This window comes from Temnothorax curvispinosus, unplaced genomic scaffold (assembly GCF_003070985.1).
Source record: "Temnothorax curvispinosus isolate PA1 unplaced genomic scaffold, ASM307098v1 QBEX01017816.1, whole genome shotgun sequence".
Lineage (NCBI taxonomy): Eukaryota > Metazoa > Arthropoda > Insecta > Hymenoptera > Formicidae > Temnothorax > Temnothorax curvispinosus.
The window spans coordinates 224,845-249,131 of record NW_020227596.1 but is presented as its reverse complement, the minus strand read 5'-3'; the positions used below and the strand labels follow the sequence as shown (position 1 = coordinate 249,131).

The 24,287-nt window shown below is 45.0% G+C and overlaps 1 protein-coding gene across 1 annotated transcript in view; it reads left to right on the top strand.

Moving 5' to 3' along the window:
* The window catches only part of LOC112467806 (thyroid receptor-interacting protein 6-like), a 69,400-nt gene that overhangs the window by 5,600 nt on the left and 39,513 nt on the right, over positions 1-24,287 (top strand). The window contains exon 2 of the mRNA XM_025036626.1: positions 16,492-16,730. Within this exon, the coding sequence (XP_024892394.1) occupies positions 16,604-16,730 (127 nt within the window). The 5' untranslated portion in view covers positions 16,492-16,603. The remainder of the gene's footprint in view (positions 1-16,491; positions 16,731-24,287) is intronic.

Sequence of the window (24,287 nt, the reverse complement as noted above, 5' to 3'; positions counted from 1 at the left end):
GTGGCGCCGTACATTTTCTGAATGCCTATTGATAATTCTTCGGGTTTTATCGCAGATAACAGTTTCAGCAAACAAAATAAGTATATATAACAAGGCAGATTTTAATACATACATATTTAAATTTAAAACATCAGCTACAAGAGTGGCCGATATGTTTCGTGGACATATAGTGTATTTTATAATGCAATTTTGAAATGCAAAAAATTAATTTTACATGTATATACGTAATTAATAGTCGAATACATATTGATGAAAATTAATAGAATAAATCCGGGCTTATAAAAACGTCGAAGCCGCGCGTGAGAGAGCGCTTTTTCTGAAATAATCCTCGATACATTAATCACAAAGAGGATTTATTACTTAGAGCGAGCAGATAAATATTATGCTCGAGGTTAATACCTAAATGGACCATCAACACGCATTATTATCGATGCTTTCGCGGTTTCGCCGACATTTTAGCAAACCCGTTCAACGTTCGCAAATTTCGCACTTCTAATTAGCCTCTCGCCCGACAATTTCTGAATGGCTTATAGAAGCGTGGATATAATAATAATTAATTTTATTGTTGCGTAATCAGTACTCATTGCAGATAAGATTAAAATGGTAAATGAAGCGTCCAAAATACGATAACAGGGTGAAGAGATAGAGCCGTAATGTTGAGAAGTCATTTCGATATAGCTGTCTGTTATTTCATTCATATATTTTAAAAAATTTATCTTTTTCTTACAAAGTTTGCCTCTTTTCTAAGATTTAATTCGCGATATAAACCTATCAAATCTGCCACAATATACGGTGCACTCGCGTTACTCGATCGCGTTCGCTTGCGTGTACTAGCCACTCGTATTGACTTGTATTTGTACTCTTCATGAGACATACGTGTGCGTGCGTTCGTGCATTCGCTCGTGCGTGCATGCGTGCCTGCCTACGTGCGTGTAAACTCGTCGGGAGTACGCGTCGCGCACACGTGTGCGCGTGGAGGCAAACTTGAGTGCGGTGAACGAAAGAGGAAGGAAGAGTAAACAAGAGCGAGAGGGACGGAGCGGATTCCTACGAGATGGAGAGACGAAGAAGGGGATACAGCTCGAAAAGAGACGAAATGAATTTACGAGGGAGGGAGATGGAGAACACCGAGGCAGAGATAACCGAGTGTAGGTAGAAGGAACAGGAATGAGAGAGCAAAGTAGGAACAGAGAGAGAGAGAGAGAGAAAGAGAGAGAGAGAGAGAGAGAGAGAGAGAGAGAGAGAGAGTTAGATAGAGATAAAGCGGGCACAAAACAAAGATAGAAATAGAGAAGGTGGCGCATTGGAAACCGCCGCTTCAACGAAGAGAGATAGAATGACGGGGGTATGACGAGGACAGATAGAGATGGGTGCATATATGCGAGAGAGAACGTGAAAAATAGAAATATATGCAAGACAGCGAGAAAGAGATGGAGACGTGGAGAGAGCGAGCGCGCGATCGAGAGGCAAAGGAGAGACGGAGAGAAACGGAAGACGAGTGTACACCCGCGATAGAGAGAGTGGAAGGAAGATAGCGGGTATGTGGTGAACGCAGATAGAATGTGTGCTGAGGGACTGTGTGGCGGCGGGTGAAGGGGAAGAGAGGTACGCAGGCGCACGTGAGTATGTTACGGGGATGGCCAGAGGGCAGCTAACGTTTATAATATTAACGCTAATGGACTACCTTATACCTTATATACCGACCGACCCCTCGCAAGCCCTCCTCCTTCTCCTCCTCCTCCTCCTCCTCCCTCTCCTCTACGTCTCCAGACACCCTCCTCAGTCCTCGGCGAAGTACAGGATAATATTCATGGATGTATTCAAGCTAATGCACCAAGGCGTCCGCCGTAGTAATAACAAAGTTAAGCCCGAAAGTAATGTTGCGGATTTTTAATTATCGTATTATATTATAAAAAGTTGTGCGGCCGCGCGGAAACGTCGATTTTTAATAACGATTTATACGCCTCGAGTAGCAAAAACAAATTCCAACTAACTCTAATGCCAGGCGGTCGGCTAAGTTTATTTCGTCTTATTTCGCCGATGAATGCTTGCGATCCGTCTCAAACATATTACGCATAGTCAGGGTGATTCGTGTTTCGATACCGAACATCTTGGAATATTTGATTGGTCTCCACGCATCCATTAAACATGCGGGATATGCGACACTGATGCCCCTTATTGTTTTTTTTGTCTTTTTTTTATATATATATGTGATACACTTGATTCTCACAATTCTACAGCAAACCGCGTAAAAACTTGTCAATTCCATATGGCGCGGGGTCGTGCGGCCCACCTGTCGCGAATCTCAATCTACTCACCCCGTAGAGCACTCTGGGATAATGTATGGTAACGGAACGCCTAAGTAAAAGCCGTTTCGCGTATGTGAGTTTATATCGGTTGGTGGTGTACGTACGTGCGTATGTGTGAAGTGTATGAACACGCCACGACGTGTGCGAATCTCTGCGTGTATGCACGCGCGTGCGCTAGACAGTTCGTGATACTCATTCCGCTTGTCATCTATCGTTAATTTCTAACATTAATGGTGCGACACTTTTTTTTTATTTTACTTTATATATAACGGTATTAATGAAGGGTAAAAAAAATATGGGGACACTATTTATGTACTCATGCAGTAATACCGATAAACTTCCTGACATTGTTTATGTTTTCTTAAAAGCAATGTTATTTTATCAGTAACAAAACACAGGCGCTCTTAAAAATATTTATTGTTTAAACTTTCTCTCTCTCTCTCACACACACACACACACACACACACACACACACACACACACACACACACACACACACTCTCTCTTTCTCTCTCTCGAATATAATTTCAAATGTTTGTTATTTGAATGAGTCTTATCGTCTTTTTTAATGCGAATAAGATAATAGCACAAGTAATAACGACATTTACATAATCGACCGCATGCTGGCACTATTAAATTTGATTACGGTGTGTTTCCGTTCTTATTTAAAACATGACGCGAGATAGATATTGGACAATTTAGACAGTAAAACGGTTGCGAATTCCTAACTGCGAGATAAATATATCAGAGAGTTTCTAAGTATATTAGGAATACATTGCCTTTGCTGAATTATTCGAGTGCTTTCAAGAAATTGCAGGATGCATTAGCTTACATTACGGCAGTTCCATTACATTATGAATATTACTCTGTATATTGATGAAGAGAGGGGCGGAAATATAGGGTTCTTGATATATATGTATATAATATATACATATTATATGACTTGTGTGACGCATTTTATTATTTCTAACATTCTGATGCATCAATATTGCCACCAACCAGTTGATTAATGGAACGCATCTTTCAATCGCTACGATTATGTTAACGATAACAACAATAATGTACATATTTATCGATATTATGGATATTCAAGGTAATTTGATGAACGAGGACGACAGGATGTAATTGAATATTTTAAAATTTTATAACGGTGCGGAACGTTTTAAATGATATGTAAATTTCTTGTCGGTTGAAATGGCGAATAGAAAATGGCGGAATATAGAAACGTATCAGGAACATTGAGATTACCTGAACTTATGAGATGTTGAATTCTCTCTCTCTCTCTCCCTCTTTCGTAAAGAAACTATGCATATTCTTAATTCCTTCTCACCCCCGCTCTCTTTTTGTACTACGACCCACGGTTAAAACCATCCTAGCGCGGAATTAACAAAATCCTCTCGAATCGGAGTGCCCGGAGCCCTGTGAACCCTTAGAACTCCATTAGCACGCATAATAATAAACAGTGATCGCATGAGTGCGCGTGAAATTAGCATTTCTTTTCCGCTCGTTTCTTTCTCTGTTTTCTTGATGATTGGCGCACAATCTTTGATAATTTAACTATAAATGAGGTATTACTCTAATTATGTTTGAATATAACCCAAATTAGGAAATTATTAATATTTTTGAGCAATCAGATATTATGGGGAATCTAAAAATATCTGCGCACGTAAGGATGGATAATGATTCGATTGAGTTCAATGGGATTTGATGAAGTAAACGACTCTTATGGCCGAGTTCACCAACCTTTCTCAAATTCTCGTTAACGAGTGTTAAATTGACGATCGATTTTTCATGGCTCGTTAAAAGTGGAAGTAATTTAACTGTCATCAGTGCTAATCCACGTTGCCGATACCGAAAGTAAATCAAGTGTATTTAGGAGATTGTCAATAATTTGATGTTGTCTGTTTGAAGATTGAATCGGCCATTAGCGTTGTATGGTCTCTGTAAATAGACAAAAAGTAACGTATTTTTTTATACGTTCGCGTTGGCGCTCGAAATATCGGCATCGCAATTTATATAATAAGAAATACGTGCGCTGCACGTCACGCATTTATACACACTTATGAGTTACGAAGAATAGCGACTATCTGATGGGTACTGAAAGTGTGGACACGTTACGGTCGGTTCGAAATAGCGACGTATGCGTGCGTATAATTGTAGGAGATCTCGCTAACGTAACTCTCACGATTTTCCACGACCAGAACCGAGATGGAACGACGTGAAAAGAGGGGCAGCGGGTGGGAGGTAGGGATGAGAGGGAGGCCAGGGGAGCGCAGGCAGCAGCCCCGGCTAATTAAAACCGCGGATGGTAATTAATTAAGCAGACGTCAGAGGAGATCTTAGAATTCTACGCAGCCAGAGATTCCCGCGTGTCGTGGAATGTGACGATGACGGCGAGTCGAACGGTATCGCATTCTTGCACAGCTATCGATCTTTCCGGTTGATGTACGAACGAAAAGAAACGTATACAGATACGCTAATTATACTAGATACATTTTAGAGAAGCATAATAATTCTACGGGAAATTATTAGAAAGCTGTTATATTAATTAGGTTTCCTGTTCTCATATCTCGACGATAAATTACAGAATGCCTGTAAAAGCACTAGACATTAGCCGAATCCAATTAATCGTTTAGATAGATTTGTTATTAAATGGTCGAATGTATACAGCCTTTCACTTCGACTTGAAAATCGATCGGGCAATCGTTTATCGCGTTCAAATCTAACATTATATGCCAATGGATACTAATTTCTAAATTAGTTCAATCTAATGCAAGCCTTTCACTTTTGATCTTTGACCTTTACTTCGCGCTGGCGCGCGAACAATAATTCTCTTCATCGAGATTAGGAGTATAACGACCTGCCATTCACGAAAGTATGTCTGTTCGTCGTTTTAGGAATTTGCTATTTTGAAAAATTGCGCTCTTAGGTACGGGCAGGACCTCCGTAAAGTCTTGTAAGGACAATCTCGTAAGGAGAAGATTTTCTACAACCTGCGCACACGTATATATCGGTCTAATCGAATTTGATATAATTAAAGTCTCCCGGCGGTGTTACTCCCTCTCCACCGTCACCATTCTCTCTCCCCTTCCCCCTCCCCCCGAAATAATTACGGACTCAGGTGTTCCATTGCATTCGTGTCTGCGTTACACCTGTATCCGCTCGTACTTACTTGTACAAATATACTCGTTCGTATCGAAGAGAAGGAAGATACTGTCGGGCGAAGGAGAGCTGAGGAGAGCAAGGAGAGAAACGAGAAGAACTTGTGGTAGGTTGGAGGTAAAGTAGGTTTACTCGCAGGAGGAAGCAGAAACGGCGGCAGTAAGATAATACGAAAGCTCTTAAAGGAGGCAAAAAGCGAATTGCCGTAAATCTCGGTGCAGGTTGGCGGATGGTACGGATGGAAGGGGGTAGGGGGAAGCCGAAGAGGGTGTAAGGGTCATTTGGGCCACGGGCCCCGATTCTTTCCGGCTGTAAACGACTACGCTTCGCCGGGTCGGGACCCGTCCCAAACTCTCGTAAAAACCTCACCTCGTCCTCCCGCTAATCGACAACAAACACATTGTCTTTGTATAGTTGCGTGTCCGCCTATCCGCATACCTCCACCCTCTCTCTCTTTCTTTCTCTCTCTCACTCTCTCTCTCTCTCTCTCTCTTACCATCGTGGCTGGCTTCCCCTTCCATTGAATCTTCGTAGATCCGCGATGGGCCTTTCATGCTTGCACGTGAATTACTATGTCGAGCATTGTGACACTCCGTTCAAACTTTTGCAGAAACAACTATTACTATTGTCTGCATAGAATAGACGTAGGTAGAAGTTTCTATAAGCGATCCTATAGATTAGCCTATAAGAAATATTTAATTTCTTAGGCTGACGAACTCTTTCGCGAATTGCCAGATCGTAAAAGTCCCCTTCTGCCGTCTCTCCCCCACATGTGCACCGCGCGATCGCATCGTCGGGAATTGCTGTTTCATTGGAATCGACGATATTACGAAATCGTCGGGCGTTGTTTTAAGGAGCAATAAAATGGCACAGTTAGGGTAGCCCGCGAAATTAATATCGGTGCTATGCTTCATTCCAAGACGTTAACTCGCCGCGTTTCTTTACGAGCGGAGAGCATACAGACGTACTTTGGAATCTTCAGGAACTGTCGAAATATAGGGGAATTACTTCAAAAAAATGAAACGATCGATAGTCTAAACTGGAATGCTATCACGCTTCTTAATTCCATCTGCAGTCATCGATCAAACGTCCAAAAGTGACAGAGACAAAGCGTTTCAAAGTCACATCGAAAATTTTTACGCTATTATATTATCGTATCATCGTAGACAAGAAATGCAACCTCGGCAAATTTACACACGAGGTGGTTCTGCTTATTAATATATTATTTTCCTTGAGATCGCCAATATCACCATCCCGCAACGTTGGAAAGTGTAACTCTGATTATTATTAATAAAAAAAATGTGAAGTTGTGCACCGTTCTCAAAGGGACCTGGTAATGATGACCAAGACTCACCCTCGGGCTTTCCATCTTCCAATTCCGCGGCAATAATACGTTACGCGGAAGGTTCAAGAATTCTGCTGCACCCGGTCGACGACAATAAAGTAGAGTATTTTGTATCTCGTAATAAACCTTCAAGTGGCATAATGAACACCCTCGAGTCCACAAGTACCGAAACGTTCTAGAAGTGCGTCAGAACCAATCGACGTAGCGGAACTCTGAAAATTACGACTGCTTTGTCGTCGCAAGAACGTCGTGAGAAATTTGTATCCAGAATTCTTGGAAATTTATTGCGAATATTTACAACTACTAATTCGTTTAATTAGCTCGGCCCCGAGTCTGTCTAAATAAGGATCCATAATCCCAGGCATCTTGCCCTACATCGAGATATGAAATAATGCTTCTATTTCCACCATCTATTTTGTATAAAAATAAATTTACAGAGCTTGATATTTAGGATAGCTTACAATGTCCCAATCTATCTTTTCGGGAATATCAAATGTCTTAAGATTATTGCCCTGGTCTCGCACGAAAAAACATGGTCATTCCCTTAGGGCGCGCCCGAGGCGAGCGAGGATCGATGTGGGGATGTAATGATAAGTTCAGGCCGGTAATCACCGACGAGAGAGGGACAGCGCCGGGGAAGACACTGAAAATAATCTAATTATTGGCGAGGACGATTATAGTGATTAGGCGCGTCGCGGCGGCCCTCTTCCCTGTTTGCCACGCACGGCCCACCTATTATAAGTGTATCCTAGAAGGGCGCACAAATGAAAAGGCGTGCGCGCGAGCGCGCGCGCGCGCGTGAACGCGAGCTCTCCTTTCTTCGGACGAAGGAAACAGGCGGCAGAGAAGAGGAACAACAACGAAGGACCATGGCACGCAATTACTGAGGAATGCAGACGAAGGAAGAAAGCGGCTTTCTTCCATGTATTGGCTCGCCATGTTCGCTGAATTCGTTTGACGCAATCCTTGCTCTTGGAAATTTCAAATCGGAACAATTCGAGCGCCAAGTTGTTCTTCTGACTCTTCTTAGATCTTCGTCGGAATACTCGCGGAAGTTGAACTCGGTTTCTTAGCTCGTTAAGGATTTTTAAGTTCATTACTCTTTGCGTTCTTAAATAAGGAGATTCATGGACTGATAAACCCTTCGTTTTTACGGTCTTGGAACTTGGATTCATGAACCTCGAATAGTACTCGAGGAAAGTTATTGTAACGAGATAAATAGTACGACTATACTTCTGTGCATGCAGATGCGTTTATAGAGAATTCTCGAAGTTAAAGAAAATAAGACAATAGGATAAAAAAGCTGCAATAATTAGGCGATACAATGTCTTGCACTTCGCCGAAGAATATCGGGCGTTATAGTCGGCTCGAGATTCACGTGGCGCAAAGTAACAAGCTGCCAACGTTGGATATTTATGGGGGCCGTCAAGGGTCAAACCCAGTTTCGCCCAATACGCACAGTTGCCATTCCACATCTTCACCGCGAGAGAGAAAGAGAAAGAGAAAGAGAAAGAGAGAGAGAGAAAGAGAGAGAGAGAGAGAGAGAGAGAGAGAGAGGAAAGAGAGAGAATAACAGTTTTATATTTTATATTTAATGCCTTATATACGCCGACGATACAGTTCTGTCCCTGCGGAAACGAGCGAATAGAATTTTCTCCACAAACTTTTCTCGAAATCGATCTCATCGAATCACGAATAGTCTCAGACAATCCAGCGAGAGATATCATATTTTAATGCAATCTAGGACGCGACAATCTAGATGAGATATATCATACACGTACGTATTGTCGCTTCTGACATACGTGTAAGTTTTACGGGTCATTACTTAAAGTATATCTCTGCGAGATAATATTGCCGTTCTGGGTTCTGGGGTTTGTAGTTTCCCCTTGTCCCTTCCCTATGTGCACAGCCACCACGGGAACATGCGAGTGCGCCGCAGTGCGCAATAAAATTAGCGTCTATCGGTCAAGGTAAGTGCGGCGCGCATTAGACAAGGCGGTCGAGCAGGCGGAGATCAGGAAACGTCGGAACAGGGGGAGGCGGGCGTGGTGGAAGCAGTGGAAGCCTAATTGGCCGAAATTAGCAAGTTTAGTCATTAGCGGAGTTTCCGGTGGCGGCGGCGGCGGCGGCGGCGTTGGATTCACTTGACTCCACTTCCTGGGGAAGGAAGGACGGAAGGAAGGTGTGTACAGTCGCCCAACCTACACGATACTATGGGTAACGTTGTCGGGGTGTCGTTTCTCGTGTAGCTTTTCAAGGCTCGAATAACAGTGTATTTGCTGGATCCGGACGTAAAAATAATTAGAGTCGTACTGACAATATTAAAGCGTCATCCAAGTATCGTCGGCGCCGTCGCCGAAACGATTCGTCTCGGTTCTGTCGTGGCCGAGCATCGCGGACATTCACGATCGCCTGTCGTGACCTGCATTACGTCGCATCGTTTGCACTGCGGTCGCGTTTCTTTATCGGCGCGGCGCGGCGCGGTGCGCGTGAGGCTTATCGCGATCGCAGGGCGGCAAGAGCGAAAAGTTGCTCGCCGAGAGAGGATCGATGACCCACTCGAGGCGGTCCCGCTTCGGTTATACACTTTAAATACGTCGGTGTCAAGGCGTTGATATCGCGCCGATGGCAAGGTGCAGACCGCAGAATTCCGATGGGAACAGTTATTTGCGGTCTCACGGTGCGAGACGCTCCGCGATGCTCACAAGCGCCTGACACACTCAGCGCGGGACTGTTAACGATCCTATAGTACCGTACAATACCTCGCTTCGATATCACGGTATTTTCTACGCCACCTCCGACAACCCTAAGTTTATTGAAACATTGTCTCTGACTGAACGAATACGATATTTTGCAAGTTCAGAAAACGCTCTTGGCGCAGGTACTTTGTTCAGTGCAGCAATAACGTGAAAAGTATTATGTATGATCGCGTATCACGACCAACACAAAAACACGCCCTCGAAAACGTCGAGATAAATCGTTATTGTTATCTAGAAAAACATCTAGCACTCTCGCGTTATCAATTGTCCTCATGTGTCAGGCGAATTCTGGAAGACGAGATAATACCTACAGGCGGAACAGGCAACTCGAGAAGTAGTGTAGGAGAGAAGTAGAGGGAAAAGAAGACCAAAGGGAAAAAGAAAGAGGGAAAGGAGGAGGAGGAGGAGGAGGAAGAGAAGGAGGAGAGCGAGAAGGACGAGGGAAAAGCGCTCGTCCGCAGGGCCACGAGGCAATTACAAAATTGCAAAAATTAACCATAAAACCCGACCGGCATACCGGCGTTACCATAAAGCTAGCCGGACGACCGGCCGATCGGCGCATATTTTTGGCGTTTACGACCAATCACGTGGCCACGCGAAGAACGTCGAGCGGTATACGCGTTTCCCTCCCCTCGCGCGAGTACGGCCCGCGCGGGTGGATTCTCCCCGCGGAAAGAAAATTGCACGGCGATTTTGCACCGCCATTCGAAATGCCGCTGTAAAACGTCTGCCCTTCTCCCATCTCTCTCTCTCTCTGCCCTTCCCCTCCTCTCCCCTCGTCACTCGCCCCGTTCGCATCTCCCTATCCGCATTTCTTCCCATCATTCCTCCTGCTTCCCCGGCAACCCTTTTGCTCTGCGCGAGTATGAATCCGTCAGACGGAACGACGAGGGAATTCGCATTAAATCATATTTTCTACGTTGTTTCACGATCAAACGTCTTAAATATCATAAGATAGCGGGCGTTGAAAGATTATATCCAAAGACAAGGGAATTTTACATCCGGTCTTGCCGGATTTATCTGAGATTGTTCGACAATAAAATATACCGTCTCTAATCGTCGTACCGTTTTATTCCGTATACAGGGAATTAATAACGCTCGCTCGCGCGCGCCTCGCCCAATTAAGCAGCCCGATTTTTCGATAATCTGCGGCCACGTGTTGCGCCGCGATAATTATTTCTACCACCGCGGCAATATTGCGCTCGCGCGCCGCAATTATTTATCGCCGTTTCATACAACGCTCGTTCATGAGACTGACGATATGCGCGTATATAGACCTGCACATTGTTTACAGCAAAATAGCTATTTTTTAAGGAATCGTCGTGATAATTCAAGCTGTATTTGCGCTGGATATTTCCAAGCGCAGCAAAAATGGTAAAAAGAGAAAGAGAGAGAGAGAGAGAGAGAGAGAGAGAGAGAGAGAGAAAGAGAGAGAGAGAAATAAAAAAGATAATGATTTTGCAAATTAAGAGACGAACGCAGCCGCTGGCGCGATATTCCTGACGAGCGCATTAATTCCGTTTGAAATTCGGATGAATGCATTAATTCCCTCCTGACCCCGTTGTACAAAATGCGTACCCTACGAATCAACAATGCCAGCCGGGTAAGCCAGCATACGTTATATTCTCACGCATCCACGTACACCACGCGCGCACGCATGGTATACACGCACACATACTCGGCCGCGTGCGCGAGCACGCCCGTTGGGCATCAGCTGCTCTGTACGAGGGCCCTTAATTATTCTATTAAACAGGCCGCGGTCTTATTGTAATGCGTACGCGTTTGCGCGCGCGTGTACGTGCGTACGCGTTTGCGCGCGCGTGTACGTGCGTGCGCTTACGTGTGCGTGTGTATACGAGGTCTGAATGGAACCATAAATTTATTGTGTCGAAGAGGAGATTGCCGGGGCCGAAGAAAGCTGTTTGGCGCAATTGAATGCGAGTTGCGGTATTGTGCGCCCGAATCGAACCCCGCTAGATCAATTCGTCCGGATGCTCTTTTTTCATTCCGCGCGTGTATCGCGCCGCGTCGATCGATCGGCCTTCGTGACGTCGCCGTCGCCGAGGAGGACACCGCTGGCTTATTAATTCTCTCCGTAACGTGTATATTGGGATGTCCGACTGAGATCTCGACGGACAATAATATCCTAATTTTTATTCAGATACTCGTAGGACGTATGTCCTAAAGGACGAAAATTCTATAGTTTTCTTTAACTAATTTGACATTATTATACAAGTTTCTTTATAGAAATCCGAAATCGGAGGACAATTACAACAGCGCGCATTTCCCATCGGAAAACTTTATAAGGCCGCGGTCGCGCGGAATCTCTCAAAAATCCGTTCAATCCAATCTCGGATCTATGGCCGAGCTTCGAAGGCTCGCGCTTGTCCGTCGTGGAAAAAAAATAGAATGCGAGACAATTTGCACGGGCGGTGGGTATTTTGGAAAATCCAGTCGGGATCCACCCGGTATATCCACTTCTCCCGATTCGCCCGTAAAGTAATGATTTCAATTTCGCGAGATCGCTGCCACCAGCTACCGAGGGTGTCACGCCACCGCCCTCCTCTCCGCCGCTCACGCTCGAAGATTCGGATTAAGCGACTAAGGAAATTCAATATCAGTAGCTGAGATGGGCACATAAAATTACTGACTGCCACTTCGCCTTAATTTGCGTAGTAAAGTTGCCCCGCTTCGGCGAGCAACCCATCCCCTCCTCGTTTCGCCTCCCCTGTCTCTCACCCTTCCGCCTCTGCCGTGACTCGCGCTTTCGTGTAAAACTAAGGGATTATGATTCGGTTATTGGCTCCCGGCGCATTTTAGTGCGTAATTGGATGAAATTTGCAGCACCACTGCGATGTCGCCTCGCTGTTTCTTCTTTCCTCCCTCCGTCCCTCCCTCTCTTTCTCTCCTTTTCCAACTCTGCCTCCCTAACGATATGAAATACGAGCACCATATTGCGAATCGCGAGAGGCAGGCTCGTTTCTTAGCCTCGACGACGTTCATTCTGGTAGTTTCGCTGTTGTAAGTTGGAATTTATTAATCAAAGAGGTGGCCAGAGAAAGAGAGAGAAAGAAAGACGGGAGACAGGAAGACGGAAGAACGTGACGTATGGCTGAATAAATGGGTCCTAGAATATTTTATAACAGCGGGAAAAATTGCAATTAGAAATTATCATCCTTTTTCGTCTCGTTAAATCGCTATTAAAAAGCACAATGGTTATTATTATCAATGACTAGGCATAACGGGCCGAGTGAAGCGGAACTCCCGCAAAGGCATTCCAAAGAAATCGAGTCGCGTAAGTAGCCTAATCGATCGGAGCGCCTTGGGACGACAGGCGACCCTTCTGCGTCCCAGGACACGATCTTCAGCCCTGTAGAATCCACCGAGCAAATTTATGGCGAGGCACTCGGCGTGTGAAACACGACAGCATAAACGTAGCCGCGTATGAAATTGCGGCGATTGAAACCGTACTCGCGGGGGTGATGCGAGGGACGCGCAGTCTGAATTACAACGACCCTACGTAAACACACCCTACCTTCTCCCCCTCCTACCAGCGTTCCTTTTAACGACAGGAAGAATAGTATCAAACTAACCAACTTTATTTTAGTCGCTTTATTTTCGAAGACAAAAAATTTATTACGAGAAACTTGACACGATGACTCTCATTAAACCTCTTCGAACTTCTGTGAGCGCATCCGGTACATAGACAGGTTTGAAAATTTATGAACCGTTCTGAGAAGGTCTGCGCGTACTCTCGTTTGAACTAGATAAGTGGGAAGTAGGTAAATACTGAAGACAGATACGTGTAATCTTCGACGCGCTTTCGCGCCTGTCTTTAACTTGACCATCGTTTTAAAATTCTATTGGCAAACGTTTCAAATTTGTTCATTAAAAAATGCTTTGTTTAATATAAATATGCTCTTTAGAATATTACGCGAGTGACCTGCAAGATGTTGAAGGCACGAGCGCATCTTCCCCTCGAAAGCCAGCGATAGTTACCACAGGAAAATTAAATTGGCTTTTGGGGAAACAAGGGCGTGATAAATCCGAAAAAATATGTGTTTGACAGATATTGCCCGTCTCACCGTTCGTTTCTCTGTTTTCCAATAGCGGCAGCCTGTACACCGGCTCCCTCCTTCCCTCTCTACCATTTCCAGTTTCTTGGGATGAAAACCCGGCCTTTGTAAACCCTCATCTCTGTTTTCGGCCTCCACTGTACTTTCCTTTCTTCTCCCGCAGTTATAATTTAATTTATTATTTTGCGGAACGACACGTTTTCTTTTCATCTGCAACTATTACAACGTATGTTATACTTCTTAATGCTTTCAGGGAGTTTCACACCAGAGACTACATGGTAAAATCCTTTTTACATTCTTGCATTTTGTTATCTTTTATCTTTCTTACAATAAAATATGAAGGCAACTATCCTTCGTTTTCGTCGAATATGTGGCCTCTTTTTTAAATTCGAGCACAGAGCCAATATGTTTATATGCTCGAGGGCGAAATAAATATTCTTGTTCTACCTGTCTTTTTTTTTCTCTTACTATCCCTGCATTTCTATCTCATTCACATTTCTCTATTTCTTCTCATCTCTCTCTTTCTCTCTCTTTCTCTCTCTCTTTCTATCTTCACGCGAAATTACCATACTTTGAGGTAACAGCTGTCGCAGCCACCGCCAGAATCTGATAAACTGATAGTAGCGACACACGCTGGCGACACCGTCTCCCTTTTGAGTCCTCGAGTCAGCTTTGAAGGTATTAGATACCGTGATTGTGTGATTTTTATTCCAAAAACGTACAGCACGAGCAATATGCAATGGTGATTTCACCGATTAGCTTTACTCTCGTAACGTAGCGCGAGATTTTTGCGAGGGTCTCTTCCCCTCCCGCTTTTCTCGAATAACAGTTCAATTCGGACGCAGCTGCCGCCGCTAATGCGCTATTTTCCGTTCCGCAAGTGCGCCGCTCCGGTGATGCAGTCTCGCGATGCACACATCGTTAGGGAGAGGGAGGGAGAGGGGGTGAGGCAAAATCCTTCCATCGCTTATACGTCACCTCGTCTCGAGTTCGCGTGCTCTCTGTGATAGTAACCCAATGATACCTACATCCACAAACGGGATATTGGAAACGAGATTTTTTTTTTTAATAATTCGACAGCGATGATTTGGTAAAAAATCAATCTTTCGACGATCTCGTTGAACTCGAATCCCGAATTTGATTCGAGATTCCGAATCTGATCTTCGACATTTACTCGAAAGTTAGCCGACTTACATTCTAGTTCGCCGATGCGGGCATGGAGAGTGTTATTCGCGACGATGAGGGAAGATCGAGATCGCGAGGCACACTGGGAAGTCCAGCAAGTCGAAGCGATTAACGAGCGTCACATTCGTCAAACTGTGACCAGCGTCAAGAGCCACTGGGTGATACGTGTAACGAGCTAATTAACTTAATTTATCGCCATTTGACGGAGATCCAATCGCAGATGCGCGCCACGTTAATTGTACGTCCATTAGCTGCCGATACGATCGTATATACCGTACCGTCCCCGTACTCTCTAACGATCGCTTTACAGCTCGTTTCGTCGATAGCTCCCATGTTCGTCGAAAACCGTCCCGTTCTTCGCTTCTCTCAGTACCCCGCCCTCTTCTCTCTTTTTCCCCACTGTCCCTCTTGCCTTTCTCTCTTACTCTTCTCCCCATCTTTCTTAGTTTTTTCTCTATATTTTTCCAAGCATTTGTTCTTTTTGCTACTTCCTTTTAGTTAAAATATAATATACAATTATAGTAAACATAGTAAGTTAAGTTGAGACTAATGTTAACTAATCAGATAACGTCTAATTTCTAATTAGATGCAGCTCTATTTGTATGAAATAAAAAATTTCTGCTCGTTTACGAAAAATACTGACGCAATCAAACGTCAATAATCTTTAACCAAAATTTTTCTAGTGTAGGTATATCTGCTCGCATAGGATGTCGTTTTGCATTAATCGAAAGCATTTATTAGTCAGTCAGTTCCTCGATTTATCGGTTCAAACCATTGCTCTATATTCGACTGTGTAAATATTAACGAGCTTTACTTATTAACGCAGAACTTTTCCAAGCGGATTTTCGGCGACTTAAACAAAACAGGGTCAATAAACACGGGACGACGAGTTGCGCGTTGCCTCGGGTATAACAATTTATTTATTCATTAACGGTTCATCAATTTTTACACTTCGATAAAAGGACCGTGTTTGAAAATAAAATTAATATTTGCACACCTATCCGTTCACTATCCTTTGTTCACTGCGACATACAAAGAAAACCACATTACAAAATTAAATAAAAATAGGATTACTATTCGTGTTATTTATTAGTGTAGCAGTTATTTTAATGAATAAGATATAATCGGCAAGATGAGAACTAATGTAACGGTAGTAATTCGTGAAATAGGCTGACAAAATGTTTTACACAACGTTTTACAACGAATTAACTTCTAATACAACCTATTCTTGAAAACTAATATCTTTACTGACCGTCCTGTCCGGATGTGTTTTCTTGCCTGGGAATGGGCCAAATCTCAGAACTGGTCAAAAACTGTTAATGTAACGGTCACAACCTATTTTGTTTATAATAGGACGATCTTTACCTGAAAGAAGCCGTCGAAAACGGTCGTCGTTAATTTCAGATGGACGGGTCTTTTTCCTGTTTTTCCTCAATTCGGCCGAAGGTATCCGACACCTTCGTATTTATGTCTTTTCGCAAGGGGACACTTACATGTGGACGGAAAGCGGCTTATCGTGTCAATTGATTTTGGAACATTTAACATGTGCTCTTAACACACGTCCTCGAGACAACATGATCCGATGTGCATCTTGCAAACCATTTACTTAAAGAATTAAAGCTAATTCTCAGAATGTTCGAATTTTATGTTTTTAGCCAAGCCGTTTCTCGAAAATTTGGGACGTCGTGTTTCTCTCTGATCGCGATACGCACGTGGTCCGAGAAAACGAGAGCTTCTCGTGGCTTCGCGGTCTCTAAGGGGACTTGGATGATAAGGGATGGCGAAGCGACGGGGAAAGGAGAGCAAGAGGCGCCGGGGAGACACCCGCAATTTCGTGATTGCTTTTCAGACGACATTTTGTACACTCATGGACAGCAGCAACCAACTCATTACGGTAATGACACGTGTGCATCAATTCGCATTAATATTCTAATGGACACGTGGGAGGGGGTGGCAGGGTGGTGAGTCGATGTGAGTGGCACACAAACAAGCGCAGCGATGAGTCCCGCGTACTCATGTGGCGCGGGATCGCGACGGAAGATGCGCCAGAAAGAAAGCAACGAGACGGCGGGCGCGTAGAAGGATCGTATGCCGTCTCTGGTAAATAACGCCAATTAATTAACTCTTTGCGCCCCGGCTATAATTGGACCCCTCGACTCGGCGGCCATCTTCGCACGGCGGGTTGCAACAAATTAGACATTCGAGACGTTAGCCACATGAATCCCCTTCAACCGTGAGTCACTACTCACTCGATAAAAATTAACGCACTCCGAAATCGTTCCCTCTCAAATACGTTCAACGCGACCGCGTGCCGATTGTCCGCTCAGACGAAGGAAGGATCGCTGACCGACGTCCGCAACATCCTGCGTCGCCCTTCACGCGCGCAGCCGCGTTTCGCTGCCTTTAACGCAGCTCGTTAACTCGACATAATGATCATTCGATTATGGGCATCGCGTATAATTCAATAACGATCCGTGCGCGTAACGCCGCGACGTCATCGTCATGGCTGGCCGGCCCGCCGCCAGCCCGCCGCCCCGGCCCGGTCGGTCCGGACGGTCGGTATGCCGATGACACTCGTCCCGCGTAATCGGTCATTACGCTCGATGACGCGCGCGTTTTGCGCGGGCCCACCACGCGCTAACTTCGTTAACGTTCGAAACGAGATTCCCGCTGCGTTAGCGCCGTCACGACGACTCGCTCTCGCGAGTCCCCGCCTGAGTTGGCATCCTCCAGGATATTTCCCTGGCAACAATCTCTATCTGGAGAAATCACGAGCGGAAATTTAAGATTATATCATTTTGGGGAGATTACATCATTCTCCACTCAATATACATGTCGTCGTGTTGAAAAAGTCAATCTTTATATCTATGAGAAGCAGATTATGTTTGGTGCATTTTTTCTAAATATAGAATAAGAGGAAAAAGAAAGAGATATCTTATCAATGAAGGCGTGGCAGATTGTCGGTGTTGTCGTCAATATATCATTTATCAGCGTGAGAGCGGAGAAGGGTTGGAAAAATGTAGACAAGGATCAGGATAAGCCAATTTTCCAAGCAATTTCTTATCACCCACTGCTCCTTCTTGATTTAACGAGCATAAATGATGCACAATTACGTTCGTTAGATTACTCCATGGAGGCAAGCTCAAAATAAACATGAACCAGACAAACTGTACTTAAGTTCGTGTATGATTTGACAATCTAAAAATATACCGTTACTCCACGTGGCCGAAAATCTTTTAGAAATCGTATATGAGAACGTAAACGCCTATAAGCGTCTAGAAACGGGAGGGAAAAAAATTTGGGTTGCAGGTGGTTAAGCGCTCGGTAATGCGATATCGCTATTAGAGGTCTTACGTTGATCCCACTTTCGGCCGACGAAAGTGAATCCTGAAGACCGCAAAGATTCCCCGTCATCATCGACACCTTAATAACTATCACTGCTTATAGACGCTCTTTCGTTTACTCGGGTGTGTCTCCATACACGCGCACGCACACGAACGCAACGCGTACAAACACGTGCACACCGTTGCTCTCGAAAGATATTCGCCAGTCATCGCCGGCAACGAGCCGAAAACGCGGCAGGCTTCTTGTTTGCCTATTTCCCCCCGGTAAGTTTGCCTTTCCATTCTTCGTCCTTCCTTTCACTCGTCATCTATCACTAATTTCAATTAGTATAAAGACGAGCTAAGAGGTGAGTAAGCTGCGCTCTCACGTGTTTCGATCGTTCGGACCGCGTATCATTTCGTAGGCGGAATTGTCCTTTTATTTTCCGCTGTGTCTTCACCGAGATGTGTGGCGTATATCGCGGGAGATTACGTAAACTACGGCTGCTACAACACCTACGTACACGCTAACAATGAGATTATCCTAGGTTATCCCGTCGGAAGCTGTAACCAAGACACGACAAACCTATTTCGGGATCCTCGAAACCGCCCGAGTCCGCTACATAACTTTAAAAGCAGTATACATGCGTCCAAATTACGAAGCGGATACGTGATCTTTTTCACGTGAAGGCACGTGTCTCCAAAGTACACGGATACTTCTCCAATATCATGCACGACCAATGCTCGGACGCGAGTTTATCTCATTAAACTTCGCGCGAGATCGCGATGAAAGCGGCGCGAAACGCTCGACGCGCGCAGATTTCTCTCTCCTCGGTTTCCTTCGATCTCGATCGTTCCTCCTTGGGAACTCAGGTGCATCGCGCGAATACACGGATTATCAGCGACTCGGGTTAAATTTATTTAACCCGATTTTTATTGGAATTTCTTTCGGGCATGTTAACGGTCGTTGTTGTCATCATCGTTAATTCCGCGTTACAGTATTATGTATCAGCGATTGCCGACACTTTACAGGCGCGTTCTCATATACACGCAGGAACTCTCGAGAGGAACACGTGGACGTGGGAGAGCCGGACACGCCAGATGCGGCGCGCCCACGCGGTGAAAGTAGCGATAATTGATTCCGTGCTCTTAAGATATCTCACGAAGATCCTGCGACCGAGATTAACCGAGAGAGAATCGTCCAGGTATAGGTCCGCTTCCTCGACGGGTACCGAATCGCACGAATGTGTGTAAACGCTTGTTTATTCGACGACGGCGTAAATTAAAAAAATATAAAAACCGTGTGTCGAAGGTGAGAGGAGGATTAACACGTCGTTTACGAATGGTGACCGATTGGATAAGTACCGTGGGTGGAATCGTGACATGCGACATGCGGTGAGACAGAGGAAGAAGGAAAGGCACATAAATATTTCCAGGTATATCTGTTATTACTGTCGCCGATATTGTCATAACGATGGAAAAGGAATTCTGTATGTAATGGTAAATTCTGGTTTCATAGACCAAGTTTTTTCCCCATCGGGATTTGCTTTAAAACACGTGATAAAACGCGCTTTATACACTGTTGGCGATAGTACATAAACGTATGAAATATCGAGCTTCGAAAAATATTGCACCATCGAGAGTAACGGTTGGTACGTTTAGGATATTGTGGATTCGAGCAGAAAGAGAAAGGGACAGAAGATGAAGCTATTTACGAGTGAAATAATATAACCAGTAGAAAGATTCATTTCCTCTCTCTCTCTCTCTCTCTCTCTCTCTCTCTCTCTTTCTCTCTCCCTCTCTGATCCTATATTTCTATTGATTGCAATAAACTTGAACAAACTAATTAAGTCAATTCCAATTGCTCGATCGATTTATGGCCACGAAATATAGATATACAATAATGTTTAGCAATAATTAACAATAAGGAAAGTGATTCCGCTATCAAGCACACGTCAGTCAATGCTTTTATTAAGACGCATTAGCCTGTTTGCTGCAGCACTCGGCGCCGCGTGTCCTGCAGCGGAGAAATACGGTTACGGAGAAGGGTGTGGGATGGCGATGGCCCGCTATGAGATGCCGTAATGATACCATTCGCTGCGGCCCGCTGTTAGTATTTGACATTACGGCACGATAATGCAGCTGTACGTCCTCGTAGGCAAATGGATCTTGACGAGGAAGCAGCCAGCCTGTCATCTGATAAACGTATTGCGTATGGTCACTGTGCGTGACGAAACCGTGTGCTCCATTGTTATGCGCGATAATTCATAAATAAATGATGAAAGAAGATTAGACGAGGCGCTTTTTCAGTGGTTCGTAAAAGATAATACGGAACTTGGGTAACTCACGAATTTACGTTACAAATGTGCCCGTTACTCCGATCTCGAATACGATCTTTCGCGTCCCGCACGAGAATCGTCGTGGCGTCGCGTCGTGTCGGGTGAATGTGCTAGCTAGCGGAGAGCTGTTTTCGTTAAGAAGGGATGTGCGTGAGCGGTAGCGGGCAGGGCTGGTAGTGTATCCAAGGCCGATAATCCCTCCGGTGTTTTTCTTTTCCTCCTTCGTCCCCGACCCACTTACCCCGGCATCGTAGACCCCCAACCCTCTCTACCCGTTTTATCGGGTGTCGCCGCGGGTTATCGTCGTGGTTGCTGCCAGGAAGGATGAGATAGGAGGGGGAGAGGGGTGGTGCCAGAGGGGTGTGAGGCCGCTGCCACCTGTTGGCGGGACAACGTCTTAGCCCTCCTTGCTGCTCCTCGCAGACGTTCTTCTCCACCTTCTGCCCCCCCCCCTCCATCCCTTCCTTCGCTTTCCTCTCCAGATCGCGCTTCACTCCCTCGATTTCTCCCTTTTTTCCTCGTACAACTAGTCGCCGCGGGACGGGGGATGCGTTTTTCCACGCGAGCCGTGGGATGGATTTTAACCCTCCCGTTTAGAACACGGAGTCGAGCTTGGCGGAATTAATTCCGCTTGAGGCGCACGCGCGTGTTCCTGTCGCTTGAGAGAGGTATGCAAAATGTTTTCTAAAAGGATTTATAGTAAATGAGAAGTTGGATGCAACATTATTGAATACAACTGGAACATCCCGTAATAATTACAATATGTCTATTATGATTGACATCGAAAAAAATATATAGCCTCTTTTTATAACAAATTTGTGATATTCTGTGTCCATTTAAAAGTACTCAACTATTTCGAGAAATGCATTCACGAAGAATCACGGTGTACGGATCGAAAGCTTCCTTAAATGCAACTCAGAAATCGAAAAACTTTTGAACAGAAGCGCGTACAAAGCCATCGGACTAAACAAACAATAAATTTCAACGAGCAGAGCGAGAGTTTTCGATTTCTCCACTTCGGAGGTCTCCTTTTAGCGGAGGACAAAGGGTCGTTTGTTGGGCCCAACCTTACAAAGGGCCCCATTGGTCCCGTGCACTCCAGCACGACAAGGGCTACGAGATTTCTTTCTCTCCGCCTTACTAAGCGTTTACGTATGGCATTCCTCAGTTTGTTGAATGTAATAATATAACCACATTTGTTTCATAAAAAATATTACTGTGTATACTATTGCAAGATTATCGCATTATCGTAAGAAGGTAAATTTTAAATTTATTATCGCGTTAACAAAAATGCGACATAACTTTCAACGTCTTTCCGTCTAAATGAGAAATATGTACAGCGTTTCGTTTACACTCTGATTTCATATTGTGCGCAACTGCAGATTGAAGAAAGCACGGTCGGTCACGACTGAGCACCACTGATTTACACAGCGTTAATCGGCGCGACTCGCACGAAGACTCCGTGACTTTCCCGGCACAGGTGGAAAGCGCTGTTTTCGGTAAATGTCAAAGCGATCATATAAAAGCGCCGCTTTTCTTCGTCTACGTGCGCGGAATAGCGTTGCGGCGGCGACTCGCCAGGTCGAGTTCAAGGGTTTCGAGGTGAAAACGGGACTGTGATTCCAGGCAGAAACTGGATCGACGGGTTCCTGACTTGACGAAGCCCTCGACCTCTGACCTCCTCCTCGCGGAGCAGGTCGGCATAAGGCTGCCACGCTCTCGCTCTCGCTTGCTATACGAACTTACAAGCGTGTGTATCGATCCTTTCAGCAGAGTTTACGTCGAAAACGTCGCAGGTTTTGGTGATTCTTGCGAATTTTATACTACAAGAATAAATTGTTTACGTATATTATTTCTACAGATGGAACTATATATATTTCTTGAGATGAAATACCATCGAATGTTAATGAGTATGAAATAATAAATTTAAACAATAAAAGGGATAAGGGATCCAAGATAAAAATGACGCTACACAGAACATAACGGAACTTATATGTAACTTACATTACATCTGTCTCAATCAATACCACCTTCATAAACAAGACATTTGTTCCGCTTTTGCGAGCAAGTGTGCGAGACGCCGACTTCCTTCGCACAACGTTGATCCTCCTACTCTCACAGCAGTCGAAATTGAATACGGCACGTATTTACGCGAGAACGTAATTTCGATCCTGTATCCCGTTCACGTTGCCTCCCTCATTTCGCCGAGAATTCATTATCCGCTTTACCTAATGTCTCTATTTTTATCTCATAAAGATTTATCTCGCGCTATCCTTGCCGAGAGCCAAAATTTAGAGATTCCTAATAAAATCGTAAAAACTCACGAGACACGATGACTGTTTAAGTGCGCGAACGATCTAGTTTCTAACTGTATACGTAAAGGGATATATCGATAACGCAGCCGGATTTCCCGGAAGCTCCGGAGCATATCGGTAAGTTCCAGGTCCTCTTATTGTCCTCGACGCGCGATACAGGCGCTCCTGCAGGTACGGCTGGCCAGGAAAATTCGCAAGCTCTCCCTATTTCGACGGAGCGCATTGGTCCATGGCGGAGTGCTCGTCTCCCGCTCCCGCAAGAAGGACGGACAGATCCAAATTGAAATGTAATGTATCCCCCTCCCCAGCCCGTGCCCGTCCTCGTCCGCCGCCCTCTCGGCCCTCCACCCTCGGCCGCGCGACTCCCCTCGATCGAAGATGGCTCACGAGGCCGCCGCGAGGGTGCGGCGGGGCGATTGCGGTGGGTGGGTAGCGCCGGTATAAGTGTAGGTGATTTACTGCTTCGAGCTTAATGGAGGCTGTTTACTGCTAATTAAAACGAAGCCCCGTCCATACTGCCCTGAAGCCCCCGTCGAGGACCGATTCCATGGTTTCGTGCATTCCGCGACCTACGGGGATTATAGACGACGACGGGGCGACGGGGCGACGGGTGACACGCTCACGGGGGTGGCTTGCGTGGGATAATGGCGCGGCCGATATAAATACGCGACCTCAGGGGGAGAAGTAGACGGATAACGGATGGATATGTTTTATTAACCTTCGGGGTTGAATGACATTGTGCCCGCGGACGATACAGATATATGTGTAGAATAAATCGAAAGGCAATTATGATGTAGGATAGATTAATTCGGAAATAACGTTGATTTCGAAACGGAACTATAGATTTAAATAGGTTCTGTATTTTATACCGAATTGTAAAGATATTTTGCTAATAAAGATATATCACTATGCAGTTAATCATTAGAAATGTTAGTTGATTATTGCGTTAGATTCATAATAAATAAAAAAATTTCAATATAAATATCGAATAGTGAGACTCGCGAAAAAGCCTAAGGGCGGAACGACTTTTCTTCGCGGTCCAAAGCAAGACCCTGGCTAGTTTGAGCGACGTAATTAGCCTGATCTCCCATAAAATCGCGGGTTACACCCTCCTTTAGTCGCGTAGGATGGAGAATGCGCGTCAGTCCTCCCCTCGGACGATAAACAATCGTTTGAGAAGCAAAGTTACTCCAATTAGCGGCGGGGGCTCCAAATAATACTCGCCTACATCCCTCTCTCTCCTCCTCTCTCTGCCTGTCTTTGTATTTATAACGTAATCCCGAGCGGCTCTTCCAATAAGAGCAATCCTGCTTTCCTTTTCTTCGTTCCTCGCTTCTGCCTAATTAAACTGTACCGCGTTGCAGCGAGCGTGCATACTGCGTATCAATATCAATTATCTGGCGAGTGACACCAGGACCGATTAAAAGAACAGACAAAAAAGAGAGAGAGAAAGAGAGAGAGAGAGAGGGAGGGA